Consider the following 20,948-nt stretch of genomic DNA (forward strand, 5'->3'; position numbering starts at 1 on the left):
GCACGGGGGCATCGTGACGACCACCCGTATGAAACTAAAATTTTCTGACTGGAAGCAACAAATACATCTAGGTTGTAAAGGTGATTATTTCTTGCAAAAAGGCGTCGATAGAGCAAATACAAAAAGCTGATAACGTGATAACCATGAAGGAGACTTCATTTTTTCGAAACATTAACGTTTATCGTTAGCTCTCATAAAAATACAAAAGTTGCTGAGTTTTAAAATGTATTGTTTAAATTTATTCTACTGCAGAAGATTCGAAAAGTGATTATTTATGTAATTATATAGTTGTACCTACGTCAATGAAAAAATGTTCGCTTTATATTGTGCCAACTTCAAAAATAAAAACCAAAAACAAAAACCATACCTACCTAAAGCACAGAAAAATTCCTGTTGCAACATTTTTGTTGTTTGTTATTAAATAAAAAAAGATGTGTTATGAATATAATTTGTATGTCATTATAGTGATCAAGTGATCTACAAGTTGCTTAAAATTTTGTTGCTTCAGATGAAAGTACCTACAATTCTATAGAAATGTAAATTCTATACATATCTATAGTGTGATTAAATTTTTGAAAAACAGCATATCGGATCGTGGGCGAAGATTTGTAATGTACAAATGTGTTGATCATTCTGTGTGTCATCTTGGCGACAGTTAACAGTTAACACGTAATTGAGGTGACAGAAAATAAAATGTGGGATAAATATACATAAATATGTTTATTCATATTGAGCTAATGTCCTAAAACTATGAATGTGTATAAACTATAACATCACAAATTAATTTACGGTTTGTAGACATATAATATTGCCTGGATCTTTACTTTGTAGCACCATTATTTAATCCACGATGTATAACAATATCAGTAGGTTCCAAGTCTTTTTGCACATTATTGGGGATGTTGTTTTCGAAACTGCTAGACTCCTAAAAAAATACGAAATTCAAGCGACTTTATAAAGCGAAGGTGCCAGTAGTTAGGTACCTGAAAAAGAATAGCATCACAAGCCATCAGTTCTTTTTTCGACAGTTTGTCAACAATCGCAGCGGCATAACAATCCCCCAACATGTTATTGGTGGTCCTGAATCGGTCCCTACAAGAGACTTGCATAATTTGTTCGCGAAATGTCGTAAGAAAAGCTTACACCAGCCAGTCGACGGCAAACAACAAGAACACATCTTGGTCCGGAATGTCAATAGCAGTGAGAACCATCAAAATAAGCACCAGAGCGGCACTCGGCACGCTGGCCGAAGAAAAAGATGCCGCCGTAGACGTGAAGCTACGAAAAAATAAGCACAAATCCTGGTTGGAGCCGATTATTTGTTTACCAAACAGTGATGAGTTCTCCCATCCCCAACGAAATACTGTTAGTTTGGGCAAAAAATACGGACGCCACCGCAACGAACAAAGCAGTACCGTCCATGTTAATATTGCATCCGATAGGAAGAACGAATCTCGTGATTCTGGAATCGATCTTGAGCTTATCTTCCATGAGGGTGAAGGTGACAGGAAGGGCGGCAGCGGTCGACGCCGTCGCGAAAGCCGTTAGAGTCCCCTGGACTAGGCCCATGTAGAATTTGAAGGGGTTCTTGCGAAGAAACAGGCAATAAATCGCCTGCATTATGACGAGCTGGTAGATGAAGACACCGACGATGACGGTGGCGATGAACCAGCCTAGCTGCGAGATGACCAACGCGATGTTGTTGACCGAGAGAATCTTCCCAGCGATCACGCTGCTGACTCCGATGGGAGTCAACCAGATCACTCCCGTCACCATCTTCATCACCACGTCGAAGATAACCGTGAAGAAGTCGATGACGACCTTGGCCTTTTGCCCCAGAGTGCCCAGAATAGTTCCGAAAGCTAGACAAAAGACGACGATTCCGATAGTGTTGGTTCCCGATCTGTACTTGATAACGGGAACGGTGACGTCAATGATATCGAACAAACCGCTCGTTTCGTTGAAGACCCTTTCAGTGGCATTGACGTAATCGGTGTGGGCCTGAAAAATCGAAATCCTGAAATGAAAGGCCGCTGCCACACGCAACCGACTAAGGTGTCTTCTCTGATCATACTTACTTGCTGAAAGGTCGCTTGAAAAATATTATCGGCGACGATGTTTCTAAAAATAAAAATTCCAAGTAAACCAAAATTGTCTGTGCTTGTGTAAAATCGACCCTCGATCGATTTCACTGTTAAACATTACGCTTCTTGGACCTATTTGTGGAAAATGCGTCGGGTTGTCGCACTGGTCTAAATCTAACCAAAGTGATTACCTTCCCAAATCCAACAAACTGTCCAGCACCGAAGCGCTTCTCTTCTGATTTTCGATTTCTATCCTGTCGGCCTTCAGTCCCGGATCTCCTGGATGCATGGCCGTGGCCAGGACCACGCCCAACACGGCGTTTATCACTGAAGTCACCAGAAAGTAGACCAGAGTCCTGAGAGCTATGCGCCCGTTCAGGCGGGCGTTCAGGCTGGCGCTCCCGGCTATCAGACTCGACATTATCAACGGGAGAATGATCAATTTCAGGATCCTCATGAACAGTTCGCCGGGATAAGAAAGCAGAACTATGGTGCTCTTAGTAGGGGGTAGAGGACGGAGGCCGAAACCTGAAATTATGATTTTACCACTATTACGTGATTGATGGGGCTCACATGAGGAAGTTAAGTACATAATTGAAATGACGTTGCAACGCAAATATTTCAGACCGCCGATTATTTTTTGAAATAATGCCAGTCCGGGAAGACGGATGTCTATTTTTATATCGCTTTCATCTATCTAGAAATTCCTTTTGATTAATATTCGCAGTTTTCAAAAATAATTAAGACCAGATCAAAGTCCAGACTTATACAACCTGCCGACGAGGAATAAATAAGAATGTGAAACGGTTGCAAGTGTAGGTAATTCTTATTTTCGATGAGCATATTATTTCTGGACATATCGAGTTGTGTCTCGACCTAACGAAGTTACTTTTAACTCTCTTGTCCTCTTTCTTAATAAATTGTAAATAATTTGCTGAAAAACGGTTTGAACTCTTTGGAATGAAGGCAGAAATAGAATCAATTATTGCACAAGTAAAGCGATTTGCAGCTTTGAGCCATATAGGTGTTTAAGAAGACTTAAAGTGCTGCATTACAAAACGTTATTTCTGCGTCAAGGTTGAGAATTTCATAACCTGACACGACACTTTTTGTGTTTTTCCTCAAATCGAATCAGACACAATGAAATTATCGATTGTCTGGTGACAGAATGCGGTTCATTATTTTTATTAAAAATTATATGACGTGATACAAATTACATATAAATTGATAAAAAACTAAATACAAGACATCAAACATCTATTAGTCGTCTGCTGATATGTTCTGCACACGCGTTTGAATCGCTTCCCAACACACTTGCAGATTCTGCATCTGTGCGTCCATCTGTACGGCTATTATGTCCAGTGATCGTCCGAACACGTAATTGTCGAATCTGCGAATTGCATTTAGTGCTTCGTGGGCCATTTGTCTGAAGGAGACTTTTTCGTTTTGCGTCGTTGGTTTAGTCGAAGGCACATCATACTCTCGGTCAGCCTCTTGGCACAACTGATCGTTTAATCCTTCGTCTAGGGAAATTATCACCTGTTCAAGTGAGAAATTATCATGACACCGTGAATGTTTTTCTTGGTTTTTCCAAGGTATCTTCCTGTCGGGGAGACAGACGTAACAAATCCACATGGCCGTCTTTTCGTCTTCAAGTTTCTGCACCCCGGCTATCTTCCAACAGTCCATCTGTACACAGTAATATGAATTATGCCTTCCACACAGGCAACAAACTCGGAAGGCTGGTTGAAGATTTTGACATACTGCACATCTTCCCTTCTTCTTCTTCTTGACGGGATCTTCGCGTTCGTCCCCTGCGGTGAACTCTTTAGATGTACTAGGACCTGGTTGTGCTTCCTCCACTTTTTTCTTCTTCTTAGAGCTCGGCGTGTTCGGCGCAACGTTTTCTTTTTCCTCTTCTTTTTTATACGCGCATTCCTTGCACGATACGTAGATTTCTTGGCGAAATAAGGGCTCTAGGTCCTCGTCAGCGTATTTGATCGTTTCACACTCATAACAAATTACACAACTACAGAACGTACAATTGCGGAAAAAAACGCGCTCTTTCCTACATTGTTTGCAAGTGGCCATCGCGACGAGGAGTGATGTGCAATCAAAATCAATTGCAAGAATGATAAGAAGCAGAAGAAGTGTACGATAATTTTTTGAAAGATAAAAAAGTGACGAGACTCACCAACGATAGTGCCGAAGGCGACTCCAAATAAGGTCAACAGGAGGAGAAGGTTTTCCGAAATCCATTTTCTTGCCCCCGTCAGCTCTTTGTTTTCACCTGGCTGTTCTGTACATTCCACTTTTGCGTCGTTATTGTCGGTTGACATTTGGGCAAACAAATAATCTGGAATCATTGATAAAAGGGTTGTAATAATTCGACTCGCGAGGTTATGGAAAAGTCGGGTGTTTGTTGAATGGAGTATCAAAAAAATTTCTTCGGCGTAGCTCTCTTACGTAGGGCTGGCAATTTGCCACCACACTCGACGACCAATGTGTGTACAGTTTGCACATACTTATTTTACTATTTTAAATATTTTTCCACATAATTAAAGCTGACATAGATTTTTAAAATGGGTAATTACAGTGCTCATATACTCGACGTGTCTTTTCAAAATCTGCACGTACATTTTTTGTTTTGTTTTTTTTTTGTTCACGAAAAAGAAAATATGTTTATATTTTAATCAGGTTTCTCTCCGTTTTGATTCCTCTGTTCCCACAAAGAACTCCTACCATATATTTAAAAGATTTTATCGAATTTTGTCGTTTATTATATAAGTGAAAAAAAATACAATGATAATTAAACATTTTTGCACCTAACTGTATATTATTTTCTTGTCATCTGCATTATTCACAATTATTCAGATTGTACACCTCGTAGACAAGAAAAAACATTTTACGAAAATTTTGGAACACAAAAACAATATCTACTACAATGCCAAGCAAGATACATTGCTCCCGACCTTGAACTTGCGTTAAAAAATAATTGGCCTTACTCACATTAAAAGCGTCTAATGTTTGCGATACTGAAGACTTGTTTCGCACAAAATTAATAAATGATATTTTTTGGAGAATATTTCCCTTAAAAGACTCGATAATCTATGACCGTCAAGATTACAAATCAGAGCTTACGAGACCGAAATAGGCGCTTTGGCGCTTCGCATGCAACCCTTGAATTAATTTTAATAAAATATGAATGTAATTTTTTGTAGGGGACGCATCACGAAATTAGCAGCGGTGAACCCATAGCGGTTCGATAAAGAATAAATTTTTGAATTGGTGAAAAAATACCATCGCTCGACATGTTGCTGATGCACCAAAGAAACGATGTCACTAAACTGTTTCATCAACGATAATTTTGCTTTTATAACAGCTCAAAGTTGGCTTATTGAACTGTTTATTAATGTTGATTGAGTTTCATCATCAATTAGAATCATAAAATGAACGAGAAAAATTTATTTTCGATCATGCTGAAGTAAAAGAAATAGAACAAACCAATCTGTGTTTTTGTTACCCGAAAATCGTGAAGACTTTTCTTCCATGCCACGTGTGAAGGGGTCGATAAACAAAATACTTTGCCGTTAGCCGTTTTTGTTAATCTTTGATCTCTTCTTGATGAAATTGTGGATTTGTTAAAGTTGTCACTTTTGGGGAATTACGAAAAAAATATGTACTGCAATCAAAAAGGCAAGCAGAAGCGGTCGGTGGATTAGGGCACGGAACGTAACTGAACTGATTCCTGTTACGAGGATATTGATTTGGGCCACGGCGCTACTACACTTCGCTAACTTGCGCTGAAGAATGGAAAAGGGGAAGTTAATATCATTTATGGCGATCATTTATTTGTTTTGTTTTCACGACACGCCACACTTACACAATTATTCTTAAATATTCCATTTTCGTCGACGGAATTTAAAAAAACACTTTTCAATAACGGAAACAGTAAATTATTATTCACACATTTAACCATTTTGTGAAAAATATCTTTTTAATCGGTGTTGCTTTCTTTATCACTGCTTTTACAGTTTTCGTTCTTCTTTTGTATTCCATTATATTCTATCTACGTCTGTGCATATTGAACAATATACTTACATTACTAAAATTTTTATTGCATGATGTATTTTAGTTTACTCAGCATTCAAACATTTACAGTTCAGAGATTCACGTTCGCAGTAAAAACATAATACAAAATATTCTTTCTAAAATTGATTACGACAAATAATTGTGATTAGAGTTTTATGTTTTATGCAGTACTTAGGTAACTTTTCTTTCTCAAATTGTCTCAATTGTTGGTTGTTATAATACAGAACAAAATTGAAAGATCGATTGAAAACTGTGTAATTTACTCACAATGATGATAATATTGTACAGGGTTGCGGTTAAATAATTGTCTTGAAAACCAACACAAATTTGTGTGTTTGTCTAGAATTGTATAGGTACGACAAAATCCCAGTAGAATTGTAAAATTATAATCTTATCAAGAACTTACGTGTACCTACCTATTAACGATATACCTATGTATTTTCATTGTTAAATTCGATTTTTCTAGAAACTAATTGTTGGGATTTTTATTAACAACACGTTTGAAATGATTTCCGGATTTCCCAACAGCCACATTAAATTTAGACCACTGCAAATATTTTTCACTTTCATATCCTAATAATAATATTGAGCACTTCACATCGTTGCTTGATTTTGATTATCGAAACGACCTTTAAAAAACTGTATAAAAGCAAAAACAATTTGACTAGATTTACAATTAAAAATTGTCGTAAAGAAAAGAAATCAGTGAACTCAAGACTTACCGTCATCAAACTAAAATGAACAGATGTACAAACTGCTCTGATTAGTAACACACGATGACGAAGAACGCCATCATTTTTGATAAACAACTTCTACAGCACGTTCACGATCTTACCAAAAACGATTTTAAATAACATGATCAAAATAATTATCGGGAATAACATTTGTGCGATGTGGTTTCAGCCAAAACACGTTACCGTCTGCGTCTATTTTAAAATAAACCAGTTTTGTAGCGACAAATCTGGTCCATTGTTTGTGTATTATGCCGTAATTGACGAAAATTGTAGGCATAAATTTCAATTCTGTTACTATCAAGTGGATGGAATTTTTAGCACAAGTACCATTCAAAAATCAAGTATTTTTTATTCATTTAATATAATAAAAAAAATATAGCAACAAAATATTATCTTCTAGTCTCTTTGTCTTTCTTTCTTCTATGTTCTCGCTCAGAATCGCTGTCGCTGCTTTTATATTTTGATTTAGATTTCTTTTTGTTCTTTCTTCTCCTCTCATTATCTGAATCTGAAGAATGCGCGTCATGTTTGCTTTTTTTCGACTTCTTTCTCTTCTTTTTTTCTCTCTCCCTTGACCTACTTCTATCTTTGGTAGATTCTAAATGACTGTCGTTCCTTACACTTTCTTTTTTCTTATGTCTACTGCGCGATCTTGATCTGCTTCTATCTCTGTCTCCACTTTTATCTCTCTTCTGTATTTTATGATTCGATTTTTCTTGATATTCTTCATACTTAGCATTATCTTTAAAGTTAATTTTAACATTAATCCATAAACAAATGATTATTCATCACTTACTTATAATTTTAGACGCTTTTGCATATTCCTCATTAGTAACAGGCACAATCAAGAATTCATTTAAATTTAAAACTTCATTAGTGATGGCAGTTTTCACTATAACTCTAGAATTCTCATCATCCAGGCCTTGAACTTGGCAGTAGTGACCTTTATGGTTCCCTGCTATAATTACAACAAAAGCCCCCTTCACTAATTGCAATTCTTTGCCATCTTTGTCAGTACTTTGACTTGGTTTACTTGTACTAATCATTTTATTAGCTCCAAGTCCTAAGCCTTTTGGTCGCAATTCTGGGACCTTTGGGACAGTTCTGGAAAAGTTTATCAAACTAAAAATTTAAATTAAATAAAATCTAACTTACCTTGCACTTGGCCTTTTACCAATTGGCATTCCTTCTTTCCAGTTCATTCCACGCAACATTGCCATCCCATAATCAGAAATCGGCACACTATCATAGTCTTCTAATGATGATTCCTCTGCACCTTCAGCCACAAATTTGTCTCCAGTCAAAGGCAAAGAAAATACTTTCGTTTCATTTTTTACTATACCGCGATTTTTTGCTTCTGCAATTTGATTAAATATAATATTACATTTCCATGAACCGTGTATAAATTACCTCTGATGAGTTCCCTCGCCGCTAGTTCATCTAAAGATAGCGCCGAGTCTGGTACTTCTTTTTCTTCATCAGCTTCAGTTTTAATGCGTTTTTCTGTCGCTTTCTTAATTTGATCTAACAGTTTATTAGACGAACCTTGAATAGGGATGATCAGCAACTCATCAGTCTTTTCACGGGCACTAAAAAAAATTTACACAATAAAAACAAATGTAAACATAACCACATTCTTTGTAGCGTACTTTTTTACTTTAATCGACTGATCTTCCAAACAGTCTATTAATTCCACAGAATTCGATGCTTTCGCAGCTTTTGCCACAATTTCTGTTTTTTTAGTGACCTTATTGAAACCAAAAGAGATTTTCTTGGTTTCCATTACGATCTTTACCTTCACGCACGCTACTCGAAAGTTGTTTTGACATTTACTATTTACTCCATTTATTTTAAAGTTGGCTAAATGACGACGTCAGAAATCAGGCTCAACAACTTTGAATTTTTGAGGATGACCAATTCAAATTTTAAACAAAATTATGAACATTTGAATCTTTATTAACAAGAACGAAACAAATGCATTAGCCTTTTCTAACATCTAAAAGAAAATATACGGATTTTCCACTAGGTTCTTCATCCATTTTTCTGCATTTCACATCTAAACCAAATCTAAATTTTTCAAGTAATTTAAAATAACGTGTTAGAGCTCTTCTTGTACTCTGTTTTTTATCCTAAGCACAATTAATAAATAAAAATTAAAGTGCATATATTTTGCACGCATACCATGCTATGGGTGTCACTTGACTCTTGGATGCCCTTCCAGTACTCGTAGGTTCCCAATAAATTCATTCCTTGATACCATTTTTGAAAAACTGGCTCCTGAGCACCTAATATCAAACGCAACAATAACATAGCGGTCTTATCTTTGGCGATGACTTTACTTTCACCCATTGGATCATTTGCAATCAAACTGGAAACAAACTATTCTATAGATTTCCAAATATTTTTTTTAAACAGTTATTTTTATATTAAGTGCGTGAAGTGAGTGTTTTTTGTGGATGAAAAACTCTTTTACGCCGAGACGCAGGTCGAGGCAGTAAAAGACTTTGAATGCACAAAAAACATCATCACGCACGAAATATAAACAATATTTTTTCTATACATAATTGGTTTCAGAATTAAATTTTAAAATTCAAATTTTTGTATCAAGTATCAACGCAGTGACCATGTTGCTAGGTAACTAATAAAAAATCGCATAACCGTTTTTCTGATGGCAACGGCCGTTGCTATTGTTTTTTAGTTTTTTACACTGATTATTTCCATCACTATAGCAACACAGATAATGGTCCAATGAGAATTTGACTTTTGAACCAATCATTTGTGTTTATCTCGGATAAAAATTCGCTTCCTCTTGTCAGTGACAGAGTGATTAAAATTTTTCTTTCCTCTTATCACATTTGACAGTTCATTTTATAATTTAATGAAAATGACTTCTTCGTCTATAAATAATAAGATATTGTCGTTGTTTGTTTTTTTTTTGTTCTGGAAATAATCTCAACAAATAGGTATAACTCGACCTTGTTTTTTTCGATCGGATAAATTTTTTAATTTATCTACTCAAACTTTTTGTGTTTGATAAATGTACTCATTGAATTGGACATTTTTCTTCAAAGATTAAAGCCCTCCAGTTACACTGTCGGGCTCTAATCAGAAGAAAAATGTCCAATTCAAATTCGTAAATTTATTTACCAAAAAGTTTTTGTGAAATAAAAAAAATTATCCGATTAAAAAACAAGGTCTTGTTATAAAGAGCGATCAAATTAATTTGTAATCGAGTCATCCATGGATTTGAATCCGTATGTCTTTTCGATTGATATGCCCAGATCTAACCTGTGTTTTAAGCTGTGTTTTTTGTTCAAGTAACGACATACGATTTCGGATTCATGGATAACTCGATTACAAATTAATTTGATCGCTCGATATTATCATCGAATATTTTTTTACTTTTTCACTTTTCAATGTTGGATTTCATTTATAAAAATAAAACAGTCCGGTAGGTGAACATCTACCGGACAATATGAAATAAAAAAATATATGTAAGAAAATGACCCACTTCATGCATTGATAACTGTGCCTGAATAATCAATTTTTTGAAGCAATTATATGTAAAAAAAACAATTACGTGATTTTTATGTCCGTTTTTGAGTTGAATTTTTCACTGTTGACCGGATCTGTGTGAATTTTCAGACCTAAAATGAAAAGTAAAGGGGATTTAGCCCAGATTATTGTTCCAAATGGGACACCGCGACCTCCCAAAAAATATGGCAGGCCCCAATCCGAACTGCATCTAAAAATTTGATTGTTTTAGTCTCGAGCAAACACATAACGCAATAATTACAAATTAACTGTATCGAAACGCGCTTCTGGTTCATAGTTGATCACCTCAAATGACGTCAAGGGGGTAGATTTATAGTATTTGGCTTTCTGAGAAACGACATTGTGTACTATGACTCTCATATTTGGTATTAAACAATAGGGTGTCACCATATTTTCCCAATTGTTCAAATAAACAGTGAATGATTTACCATCGTCAGTTTTAAATTCTAACAAGTGTGTTTTAATTCCTACAAATCTGAACGTTTTAAGAGAAATTTTGAATGTGATACGCACCGGGAGTTCCGAATGCCGAATCCTCCGATAATCTGTGTGTTCTAGAAGATAATGGGTTCACAAATTTCTTTAGTGATATCTTGCCTTGGAATGAAATTAATCTTGAACTATTAGAAATCTGCTGATTTGCTTCAGAGACGTTCATCACGTGGTTTAAACGGGGTGCCGTTGCTGTCTGGATGAAAATCGCACCCGATGATAACTCGCATAAAGGAAGTGAAAGATTTAATGCACTAATTTCTTTGTTAAAAACTTTGTTTCTGTAATATATTTATATATATTTGATATAAGCCGTGATCACATACTCACATTTTGTTTTTAAAATAGAGTTTGTACTTACAACCTTTTTTCAAAGTTGGATATATTTTTATGTAAGACTTGTTAAGGCGTAGAAATGCTGGCTCAGAACCATCTTCCGATTCTATTTGTAACCAATATTCTAGGTCATTTTTTGATTTGATGAAAGGCTACAACAGCTCAACTGTTTAAAAAAATTATTAATTATCTATGTTGCATACCACGGATTTTGAAATAATTCTACAAGAAACACATTTATAACCATTAAGTGAAACTGATGCTTGTGAGGCCGAATTTTTTCTTTCGTTACGATCAAGAACAGTTATGTCTTTCGCATCAACTAACAAATATTCTAAACAGCATATATTTTGACTATTATAAATTTCTGTTAAAACAGTGTAATCTTTAATGATAATATAGTTGTCTATAAATTTTGAAATGTCATCGCTCATTTTAATAATGCATGGAATTTGACGCTTAAAATCAGTAAAATGTATAATACCAGTTCTAAATACAAATAAATACCCAACTAAATAGTGAAGCTTTGAACTGGCATTCCAGTTCCAGTGATTACCATAAGTCCAATAAGAATAATTTTTGTAATTATTTGGATCACCAATGTATTGTAATTGGCTTAATACTTTAAATTCAAAATTTGGGAAAACGCGATCTGAATTTTTATTTAAATTTCTGGATATTTTTTGCAAAAAACATATCATCAACTCTTCCACAGTGGTATGCAGTACAGGCGTTAATTTTTTTTTCAAGATATTAAAATTTTTTGCAATTTCTAATAAATCTAAAGGTTTCAGATTCATGTTTTTTACAATATTAAGAAAAATATTTTCTGTACTACATGCACCTAAACAAAAATCTCCCTTAATTAGGCTATTTGGTAATAAAATTACAAAATGAATATCAAATTCATTAGAAAAAAAAATTGGAGACTCTACTTCTACTGTGGTCCCTTTTGAAGGCAGTTTTTGTAAAGGATTCTGTGAAAACATCAGTACCATGTGAACAGTGGTTGCATTTTCAACTTCAAAAGTTAACATTCTTTCATTTATACCTGTTACTAAACCCTAAAAAAAACGCAATTAAATAAGTTTCCATGATTAATACATCGTACCTTAATTATCATTTTGAAAATAATCAATCAACACAGAACAACCACTTAACGTTTTTGACATTTGACATTTCCCGTTCTATCTGTTGGTCACCCTGCATGTGGATGTGTATTCAAATAAATAACTTCGCATGTCGATTTTTTATTAAGAATATTGAATCAAACAATTTTAAATATTTACCTATTACATTCAATGCAATTGAATATGAATTTGTTTAAAAAAAAAATCTACAAGTTACATTTGTCCACACTGGATTATCGTAACTGGTATTTTTGGTTTATTGTTGGGCCCAGTGGGCACATTCTCAATTTTTCTCATAACAAGTAACCCGTCAATGACCCGCCCAAAAACAACGTGTTTACCGTCCAAGAAGTTACACTTTGCACAAGTTATAAAAAACTGACAACCATTTGTGTCTTTGCCACTATTTGCCATTGATAAAAGTCCAGGAGCATCATGTTTCAGATTAAAATTTTCATCAGGAAATGTCCCACCCCCATAAATACTCATAACTCCGGTGCCGTCACCCTAAAACGGATCATGTCAAACCATGTTAAACTTTTAAATAAACATTTACATTTACGAAATCACCACCCTGTATCATAAAATCTTTAATAACTCTGTGAAAACTGGCTCCTTTGTAGCCCAACGGGACGCCGTCTTTTCGAAACTCACCGGTACAAAATTGACGGAAATTTTCGCTAGTTTTGGGGACCGCGTCCGCAAATAATTCAAAGATCATTCGACCAATCTCCTGCAATGTGTGTGTTATTTGGGGTCTTGTAAGGGATAATCCGTACCGTTGTCCCCACTGAGATGTCGAAAAAAACGACTGGATTAGCTGGGTGCCTCAGTTGGGCCTGAATCTGATTCCAGTTTGGCATCGTCTAATATATTTTGATTCTTTTATAACCTCTAAGTAACATAACCTCGACCACAACGATCAACATTGTTTGAGGCAAAATGGCGGTAATTTTAAATCGGTTCTAGTCGAACGAAATGGATTCAAAATAAAAGTGGTTTATGTAACAATACTGCCCAATAATTCAATTATTTAATGACATAAAACAATAATATAAAATACAACAATTGTTGAACAATTGATGAATTTATTTAGGAGGAGATCTGGTGAAATGGGGCCAATCTTGCAGTTCACGGTAGAGTTTCAGTCCAGGGCTGCTTGTCGAACTCACTTGGCGTGCTCCAAATAATTTATAATTTTTACTTAATTCTCCCAGTTCAACTCCGCATTGAAGAAAATCTTTAGCAACTTTAAGCTGTTTTTGGACTGGTAGTTGGCCTACGATGTGATAATTGAAAATACAAATATAAGTATACCCATATGTAAAACAAAAATTAAAGAATTACTTGTGAAGTTGCCAATAAAGGCTAATCCCAAGGATCTTGTATTGTAGCCTCTGGTATGCGCTCCAACTTTATGCCAACCCGCTCCTTCGTATATTTGTCCGTCACCTGCAACCAAAAAGCTAAAAAAATATTGAAATTTAGAACAGGCACACCATTAAGAAGAGATTGTTACTTGTATCCTATGTCATGAAATTCTAAGTTTTCCATGTGAAAATTCTGAACATTTCTCAAAAGAGTTGCACATTCGCTTTCCGAGTCGCATGTATGAGTTACAGTATGATGAACAACGACATTTTCAATGGGAATTAATGAATAATCCACTTCTAATGGAGTTCTCGCCCCCCATCTTGTCCGACTAATAATTTCAGGACATATTCTTGGTATCGTAGAACCTAAATAAATTAAATATCCAACACAAAATTAATGCGCGACTAACAAAATTACCTGAGAGAGCCGAAATTTGATAAACACACACAAAACTTAATAAAAAACACAACACTCCGTGCATTGTAACAAAACAACAATATCTAGCAGTTAGTTGAACGACAAATGTGACCTATTCACTGTTTTACTTTATGCAGACTTTATGTTATGATGTCCTCTGATCGGATGCAACTTGGAAATAACCTTCGAGATTATAAATTTCAACATTTAAACGATTTGACCTGGCGTTAATCTTTTGTGACTCGCGATATCAACTCTTTAGGAAGAAGGACTTCCCCGCAATGGTAATTTACTACTTATTAAACAAAGAAATGTTTACTTTAAAAAAATCAACATCGTCAACACCGTTCGATGTATTTGCTTTTTTTCTTGGAATTAGTTAAAACAAACAATAAAAACATTTTTTTGAAAAAAAAAAAATACAGCCGACGATAGTTCTTCAGTTCAGATAGGACCAACACAGTAGTTAAAACGAGTGGATCTGAAAAGAAATCATTTTTGACTTGTTTATGCCCCGACTTGTGTTATCACCAAAGCCTTTCTTATCAAAGTTGTTTTATCATAATTTTCTCCTTAACCTGTTACGTTTTTATTACCTTTTATTAACTGATAACTCACGCTCAGTAACAAAAAACGACTGGAGTCAAGTGCATTCAAGATTACAAGAAATCTAGGAGAATAGTATGGTTTTTTAATTGTTTTTCCACTTGTTTAGAACCACCGGTTGTTTACTTCTTTCAAGGTTGCCTACACTGACCGTCTGGAATTTCTACTTTTGACATTTGTGGGCTTTGTGAAAATGTCTAAATAAGGTGATTTATTTGAAGTGTTGCGATTTCGTGATGTAGTTGATAGATTTAATAACCGATAACCAACAAACCGGCAGCTATTCATCATGGATGACCTAGGTAAGAGTGTTTTTATTTAAGTGAATTGAACCACCTGTGTGTAAATAACCTAAAAATGTACGCATTAGAAATCCGTACAGAATGTCATTTAGCATTCGTTCGAGTATCGATGTCAAAGATGCACTGAAATTATGTAAGGTTTCTGAAAAAATCTGTTTATGATTTAAAATTTGTACGAACGTTGAGTTTACAGCCAAATAAAAAATCACACGACAGTGGTCTTAAACATGTTTTTAATAGGAGGCAGTGACGAATTTAAATATCACCAACAAGTGACACTTGAATGACATTTACCATTCTGCTGGGGACGTGTGGTTAATGGCGTTGTCAGATTAAATTTTGATCACGGATCGATTTGATGTGATATTGTAAATAAATACAAGATAGTTGTGATAACGTTAGGATTCAGGTACATTCTTATGACCATTTATCTTTGAAATGAATGTATCTTTTTATAAAACTCCAGTACATATTTTCACTTCGGATGTCGCGGACTATTTTGAGTGTTTCCTGCATCATTAAGAACCGACATATCTATTTGTGTTTTTTCGGCTATGAATCGAGAAGCTTGTTGTCGCTGCCTCTTTGATAGTTTTATTAACACCATCTGCGTCTCGCGTTATGACATAAACGGTAATTACATTCAGGATAAATTAAATTCGTGCACATATAAGGCAAAACGAGAAAGTTGAGTCTGTTTTTATGAGAACGAGACCTTGAAAGTCGCGAATTTCACACAAAAAAAGAGCTGCACAATTGTTTATACGCAGATTACATCATCGTATTTGGAGTGAAACACGTGAAAACTGTTTGAGTATTTGGCTGTTCGGGGCTCATCCAGCCTTGACCGGTAGTTTGACGGCCCCCGATCAGGTAATTAAAGAAATTAAAACATCAAGTACGCGTTTTATTCGTACGTGTCTTATTTGTAAATATTTAGAGTCGTTCGTTAAGGTGAGACCGTTAATGTTTTCCGAAAATAAAGACTTTGATGGCTTTCTAAAATTGGACCGTCAGTCATAGTGCCGTTCGGATAATTAAGTGGGTGTTGTTGACGACTTTTGGACAGGGATGATCCCTCTAACGAGGTGTTCACACTTTTCACCTCGTTTTCGAAAAACCGCTCAGAGCGTTTTTCCAGCGCTCCACTCTTGACACTCTCGAATATCGACAAGTCGGACTCGGTGGCGTTTGAACGTACGTCGACTCGCATCCTCCTCCAAGAAGACGGTCCCCAAGTGTTCGTTTCTTTTTTGTATTTTTTTTTTTGCGCGCAGCTACTCTCGTTTTCTGGCAGTTAAATCTTATTATTGTGGGCAGCATCTAAATTTGACTCGGCGCATGCGCCAAAAAACATTTGTAAATAAAATTAAAATGGAAAATAAAAATAATCATAGATATGTCCGCGAGTTTTCCTACTTCGTCTTTTCCGTTGTGTTGTGACGGTCACGTGGCCGGTGTGTTTCCAAGGTTTTTCTAATCGACTGACAGTTATTTGAATTTGGCGCCGTTTTTTTTTTTCGTATTTCGCAAATCATGGATCGCACGATGTACGGGAAGATAGTTCCGGGAACGCTGCACCCCTATCAGTGCACCCTCAGAAACGGAACTTCACCAGGATGTAAGTTGAATTTTTGAGTCGTTTTTGACTTTTTTGACATTTTTTTAAATTCTAACTTTTGCCAGTCTTGCCGTTTGAACTGTCGTCTTTCCTGATTGTACTGAGCTTTTGTCCAGTTTATTACATTACGTTAATCAATTGTCTGCATCAAGATTATTCCAGTGATGGCAGCTGTCCAAATGTCTGTCTAAATCGACTTGGATGTAAAAACAAAAAAGCGCGTGTGGGGTCATTCGGTCTGGTGCAATTCGTTTATTATAAAAAGATGCACATGTGGATAATATGATACCAGACAGCTGCAAGCTAGTCCGATGATTATAGTGCATTTTTCAGATTCTGAAACAGACTCGTGTATTAAAGCAAACATTTTTCAAAATCACAACTGGCTAAGGTGACTTGCCGTCGTTTTTACGGTCCACCTGCTCTCGTCCCTGATGTAATAACGATATAAAAGCATTTTTAAACACGATCAATCGAAAACAATTATTTCGAATTCTGTTTTTATCGTTCCAAACAGAACTGTGGATATTAATAGACGCCATAAAGTTTTAATTCATTGAAGAGGCATCAACCATTACATACCTACTATTACGTAAGATGGGCCAGTTTAGGTTTTTGTACCGAATACATTGTCTGCCGAGTACGATTTAAAAATTAAAATGTATCTCGAGGTACAAGCCGTTGACCAGTCTGCACAACCTTGACGTTACCTGCGAATAGGGTCACAGAGGCACCACTAAGGACCACTCCCACATCCAATAATATTAATTCTTTAATCGTTAATCGCGATGACAACAGAATTTCTGCAGCATATGCAATACAACTGCAGCGTTGCTTTATGTGTAGTGGTACTAGATTAGAATTTTCTTTTCCACGGTCGTCGATACATTCTCGTGTCAATATTGGCTCAATTCTCTTTTCGTCAAGGAAAAACTCTTCGAAACCGTCCCTTATCAATTGTTTACGTCTGCGACGAGCGATATATCCGCCCATGAGACATTTGTATTTCCTCTATGTTATCATATTTATTCAGACACTCGCATATGCTTACATTTGAGTGACGTCGAAGATGAAGTCATTTTAGAGAGGTAAAAAGTTGGACGTCGAGTGTGGTTTGTGGGTGTTTTTGCCGTCTTGAAGTCACCGGGTCAGTGTGATTGATAGTTTGTTAATAGAAATGGACGGTAAGTGAAATTTTCACAAGTTGAAGGGGCCGAGAATAAAACTATGCGCGTTAATCCGAAGACGCGACCGGTTGCGCAACGCCCGACTCGATCCGATTAATTTTAAAATCGCTCGTTTATTTTAAAATAAAACAATCTGGATGTGTTTATATTTGTAACAATAAGAAATCTGATGTGTTTTTGTACGTTCTGTTTTTGTCGGCTTGCATCGGGTTAAATGTTTGCTTTTTCGCCAACAGGTCCGCAAACCAAAAAACACGAAAAAATCCCGATTTACGTGGTGGAGTATCATCACGAGGTCCTCCCTTACATTTATCGGAATATCGGTTCCAAACATTTACCGCTGGAAGGTATCAGCGTCGTGCATTTCGATTCGCATCCCGACATGTTGATACCGAAAAACATGCCGGAGAGTTTTGTGTTCGACAAGGAAAAATTGTTCGACGAGATCAGTATTGAAAATTGGCTGTTGCCGGGAGCGTACGCCGGTCATTTCAAGAACCTCTGGTGGATCAAACCGCCTTGGGCGCATCAGATGCTAGACGGCTACCGCACGTTCACGATAGGCAAAAATACGAACGGCAACATAAGAGTAGATTGTAAAGAAAACTATTTCATATCGGAGTGTTTGGTGACGCGAACAGAGCTGTTAGACAACAGTAAAGAAATCAGTTTGAGAGTTGTCACTCTGGGGGAGGATTTCGACAGACGACTGTTGACACAAATCGAAAAACCGTTCATTTTGGATGTAGATCTCGATTTTTTCAGTACCAGTAATCCGTTCAGAGAAATGTACAGTAAGAGCGACACGTATTCAAAACTGAAGGAATTGTACAAGTTCGAGGCTCCAAAAAATGCAGACGTTTTTGAATGCATACAAAAACGTGAGAAGCAAATGGAGGAGTTGGAAGAGATTTTTAAGTACTTGCAGGAGCACAGAGTCCTCCCCGAGAAATGCGATTCCAAAGTAGGGATTCAAGTGAAAGATTTAAGAGAAAAAATGTTGGTACATTATTCGGACGAGGAGATCGACTGGGAATTGGTGCACGATGCAGGTAGTACTTGTGATGATTCGGAATTGCCTCATCATGTCTCCAACGATGAAGAGCTGGAAGTGATGTTCGGTCGTTTCTGTGGATTTCTGGAGGGACTGAAGATCACTCCGGTCATAGTTACCGTGTCAAGGTCTACCGAAGACGATTACACTCCGGGTGAAGATGTTGAAAAGATCCAGGAGTTCGTCTTGAGGACTTTAAAAGATAAATTCGATTGTTCCGAGCCGATTCTCGACTACGCCAAAGATACCGAAGAGATTACTAATAAATAATAAATCGTATTCATCTTTTTTTCCACCTGCAACAGAAATGTTTCAAATACTTCCATCCACAATTCAAGTACGCCATGTCTGTATAAGTCCACGGCTATAAACAGTGTGTGGGTCTGACTCGTGGGTTTTTTAATAAAAACTAGTAACTTAGATCCATTAATGATCGGCATCGAATACTGAGTGTAGGGACATGGTTAAATGCTAAATTTAATTTGGCCGCCGTTCAGATCCAGTGACGCATTCGGCCAATTTCCGGTGTATCGGTTCCGGTCAGGATCATTATTATTTAATGTGAAAAAGTCGCGAACATCGTACTTACGTAAGGTGAAAAGGTGGAGTTTTCGTGATTCCGCAAGCGGGCTATTTATAGTGGCCGTCGTCGGAAACGTCCAGGTTTGCCAAAACTCACCAGTGCAACAGTTAGTCATAGTCGGGATCTTCCCAATACTTCTTTATTGTTTATTGTTTTTTGCGGCTATTATAACGGTCGAGTTGACGGCCGTGCCCGTGGTGAAGCAGTGTTTCGCTCCGATACGGTTTATTCAGTTCGTATGACAGTTTTTGAATTTTGTGGTTAAAATGAGTGCCAAGTTACGCAGGCGTACCCCGTCGCCGAAAACTGTCACTTTTGATCCCTCACCTCCGACCACTTTGGAGAGGACGATCAAAAGGTTAACGTTTAAGAGTCACGCTGAATGGGAACATTATCTTAGTAAGTACGCAACGAGAAGGTGGTTTGTTGACAATAATTGTTGCATATGTTGACACGTGTTTCTCCATCAATACGGAAAAATATGATTACTATGTGGACCCGTTTTGTACACAATGATTTTTATGATAATTAAAATCGTTTTGGCAGAATTAGTTCAGCCTTGAGGACCATTCAACTGCTTACTTATTTTTACTCGACACGTAATCGTGGGCCTGTCTATTTTAATTAGCAAACACCTTACGAAATAATGATGTATCGATGGCACAATTGAGATGACATCGGCAAGAAGTCATTTATACGAACGGGGGAAAAGAAATGAAGAATACACAGGAGAAGAAAAGTGACTTATTTTAACAAGACTACATGTTTTTGTCTTATGACGCATTAATGTTGTTAAATCATTTTTACGACACCTTCGACACATAAACAATCAATGAAATTCTATTGAAATGATGTTGAAATGTTTTTTCTTCGTCCTTCAACATATGTCGTAACAAAATACCACTAAAAATTCATTTTGTTATATACCATGTGAGCCCGTTCGGTGCACAATGATTTTTAGGTGTAAAATCAATAGATTTTATGACTATTAAATTAAACGAACTCTATACAAAACGTATCCGTTATAATAAAAATTATTTGACATCCCAATTTTCGAGACGTCATTCAGAGAGCAAAAAAATAAATTTTTAGAATGTAAAACCCGTAAGTCTTTTGGGTTCGTCAGGCTCGTACTCTTACGTGAAACACGTTGTGTAGGTAGGTATATTTTTATTAATCAATAAAATCATTTTCTTCATGATGATTTTCATTTGCGATACCTCTTCACCCGCTGCCTTCTTCTGATGGAGATTCGCAGAGCACTTCTTACGTTTGCTGTGTTTACTGTACGGGTGTGCGATTATGCACACCAACCGCAGCTTCGTATTTGTATAGTGCGTTGCATAATTTCGCATATGTATCTATTAGGTACAGCACTACA

At 36.4% G+C, this 20,948-nt stretch overlaps 5 protein-coding genes across 17 annotated transcripts in view; 2 read left to right on the top strand and 3 right to left on the bottom strand.

The window, feature by feature from the left end:
- Positions 1-701: 701 nt before the first annotated feature.
- Eaat2 (Excitatory amino acid transporter 2) lies at positions 702-7,083 on the bottom strand. Of its 4 annotated transcripts, none has more exons than XM_069041899.1 (8): positions 6,899-7,083; positions 4,279-4,440; positions 2,276-2,612; positions 2,079-2,121; positions 1,328-2,001; positions 1,144-1,278; positions 984-1,092; positions 702-925 (listed from the first exon to the last, which is right to left on the bottom strand). In XM_069041899.1, the coding sequence occupies exons 2-8, from the start codon at positions 4,421-4,423 to the stop codon at positions 821-823; spliced, it is 1,548 nt and encodes a 515-aa protein (XP_068898000.1). In that variant the 5' UTR covers positions 4,424-4,440; positions 6,899-7,083; the 3' UTR covers positions 702-820. The 4 variants fall into 4 exon arrangements, with proteins under 4 accessions (XP_068898000.1, XP_068897997.1, XP_068898001.1 ...); XM_069041896.1 differs by lacking the exon at positions 6,899-7,083 and adding an exon at positions 5,608-5,831; XM_069041900.1 differs by lacking the exon at positions 6,899-7,083 and adding an exon at positions 5,589-5,831.
- Positions 7,084-7,239: 156 nt separating this feature from the next.
- On the bottom strand, positions 7,240-13,433 carry LOC138126192 (G-patch domain and KOW motifs-containing protein-like). Of its 5 annotated transcripts, none has more exons than XM_069041912.1 (12): positions 12,405-12,622; positions 11,497-12,357; positions 11,319-11,445; positions 10,979-11,238; positions 10,707-10,932; positions 10,491-10,655; positions 9,092-9,278; positions 8,560-9,039; positions 8,321-8,499; positions 8,066-8,267; positions 7,707-8,014; positions 7,240-7,652 (listed from the first exon to the last, which is right to left on the bottom strand). In XM_069041912.1, the coding sequence occupies exons 8-12, from the start codon at positions 8,691-8,693 to the stop codon at positions 7,300-7,302; spliced, it is 1,176 nt and encodes a 391-aa protein (XP_068898013.1). In that variant the 5' UTR covers positions 8,694-9,039; positions 9,092-9,278; positions 10,491-10,655; positions 10,707-10,932; positions 10,979-11,238; positions 11,319-11,445; positions 11,497-12,357; positions 12,405-12,622; the 3' UTR covers positions 7,240-7,299. The 5 variants fall into 5 exon arrangements, 2 of the variants coding, with proteins under 2 accessions (XP_068898013.1, XP_068898012.1); XM_069041911.1 differs by having other exon boundaries at positions 11,288-11,445; XR_011157673.1 differs by lacking the exons at positions 7,240-7,652; positions 7,707-8,014; positions 8,066-8,267; positions 8,321-8,499 and having other exon boundaries at positions 8,846-9,039; positions 10,707-10,911; positions 11,288-11,445; positions 12,405-12,641.
- Positions 13,434-13,437: 4 nt separating this feature from the next.
- Positions 13,438-14,699, bottom strand: LOC138126195 (peptidoglycan-recognition protein 2-like). Its single transcript, XM_069041917.1, has 4 exons — positions 14,215-14,699; positions 13,943-14,162; positions 13,771-13,889; positions 13,438-13,702 (listed from the first exon to the last, which is right to left on the bottom strand). The coding sequence occupies exons 1-4, from the start codon at positions 14,276-14,278 to the stop codon at positions 13,512-13,514; spliced, it is 594 nt and encodes a 197-aa protein (XP_068898018.1). The 5' UTR covers positions 14,279-14,699; the 3' UTR covers positions 13,438-13,511.
- Positions 14,700-14,849: 150 nt separating this feature from the next.
- The window catches only part of Pax (Paxillin), a 29,845-nt gene continuing 23,746 nt past the window's right edge, over positions 14,850-20,948 (top strand). Inside the window, exon 1 of one of the 5 annotated variants that reach the window (XM_069041891.1) lies at positions 14,850-15,122. In XM_069041891.1, the coding sequence (XP_068897992.1) occupies positions 15,110-15,122 (13 nt within the window). In that variant the 5' untranslated portion in view covers positions 14,850-15,109. Of the gene's footprint in view, positions 15,123-17,768; positions 17,928-19,431; positions 19,967-20,948 lie in introns of those variants that run through there. The other 4 variants (XM_069041892.1, XM_069041890.1, XM_069041889.1 and 1 more) reach the window with 4 other exon arrangements.
- On the top strand, positions 15,228-19,263 carry MESR6 (misexpression suppressor of ras 6). Of its 2 annotated transcripts, none has more exons than XM_069041913.1 (2): positions 15,228-16,743; positions 18,167-19,263. In XM_069041913.1, the coding sequence occupies exons 1-2, from the start codon at positions 16,659-16,661 to the stop codon at positions 19,252-19,254; spliced, it is 1,173 nt and encodes a 390-aa protein (XP_068898014.1). In that variant the 5' UTR covers positions 15,228-16,658; the 3' UTR covers positions 19,255-19,263. The 2 variants fall into 2 exon arrangements, with proteins under 2 accessions (XP_068898014.1, XP_068898015.1); XM_069041914.1 differs by having other exon boundaries at positions 15,233-15,995.

This window comes from Tenebrio molitor, chromosome 3, assembly GCF_963966145.1.
Source record: "Tenebrio molitor chromosome 3, icTenMoli1.1, whole genome shotgun sequence".
Lineage (NCBI taxonomy): Eukaryota > Metazoa > Arthropoda > Insecta > Coleoptera > Tenebrionidae > Tenebrio > Tenebrio molitor.

What these genes read in the sequence shown, in the direction of transcription:
- Eaat2 (XM_069041896.1), bottom strand. Translation starts at nt 5,635, where the DNA reads ATGGAAGAAAAGTCTTCACGATTTTCGG. An exon ending in AAAGTCTTCACGATTTTCGG is followed by an intron (nt 4,441 to 5,607) that starts GTAACAAAAACA and finishes CAATGATTCCAG; the next exon opens with ATTATTTGTTTGCCCAAATG. An exon ending in TTTGCCGTCGACTGGCTGGT is followed by an intron (nt 1,093 to 1,143) that starts GTAAGCTTTTCT and finishes AGTCTCTTGTAG; the next exon opens with GGACCGATTCAGGACCACCA.
- LOC138126192 (XM_069041912.1), bottom strand. Translation starts at nt 8,693, where the DNA reads ATGGAAACCAAGAAAATCTCTTTTGGTTTCAATAAGGTCACTAAAAAA. An exon ending in GGCGAGGGAACTCATCAGAG is followed by an intron (nt 8,268 to 8,320) that starts GTAATTTATACA and finishes ATCAAATTGCAG; the next exon opens with AAGCAAAAAATCGCGGTATA. An exon ending in AAAAGCGTCTAAAATTATAA is followed by an intron (nt 7,653 to 7,706) that starts GTAAGTGATGAA and finishes TTAACTTTAAAG; the next exon opens with ATAATGCTAAGTATGAAGAA.
- LOC138126195 (XM_069041917.1), bottom strand. Translation starts at nt 14,278, where the DNA reads ATGCACGGAGTGTTGTGTTTTTTATTAAGTTTTGTGTGTGTTTATCAA. An exon ending in TTTCATGACATAGGATACAA is followed by an intron (nt 13,890 to 13,942) that starts GTAACAATCTCT and finishes ATATTTTTTTAG; the next exon opens with CTTTTTGGTTGCAGGTGACG. An exon ending in CTTTATTGGCAACTTCACAA is followed by an intron (nt 13,703 to 13,770) that starts GTAATTCTTTAA and finishes ATCACATCGTAG; the next exon opens with GCCAACTACCAGTCCAAAAA.
- MESR6 (XM_069041913.1), top strand. Translation starts at nt 16,659, where the DNA reads ATGGATCGCACGATGTACGGGAAGATAGTTCCGGGAACGCTGCACCCC. An exon ending in AAACGGAACTTCACCAGGAT is followed by an intron (nt 16,744 to 18,166) that starts GTAAGTTGAATT and finishes TTTCGCCAACAG; the next exon opens with GTCCGCAAACCAAAAAACAC.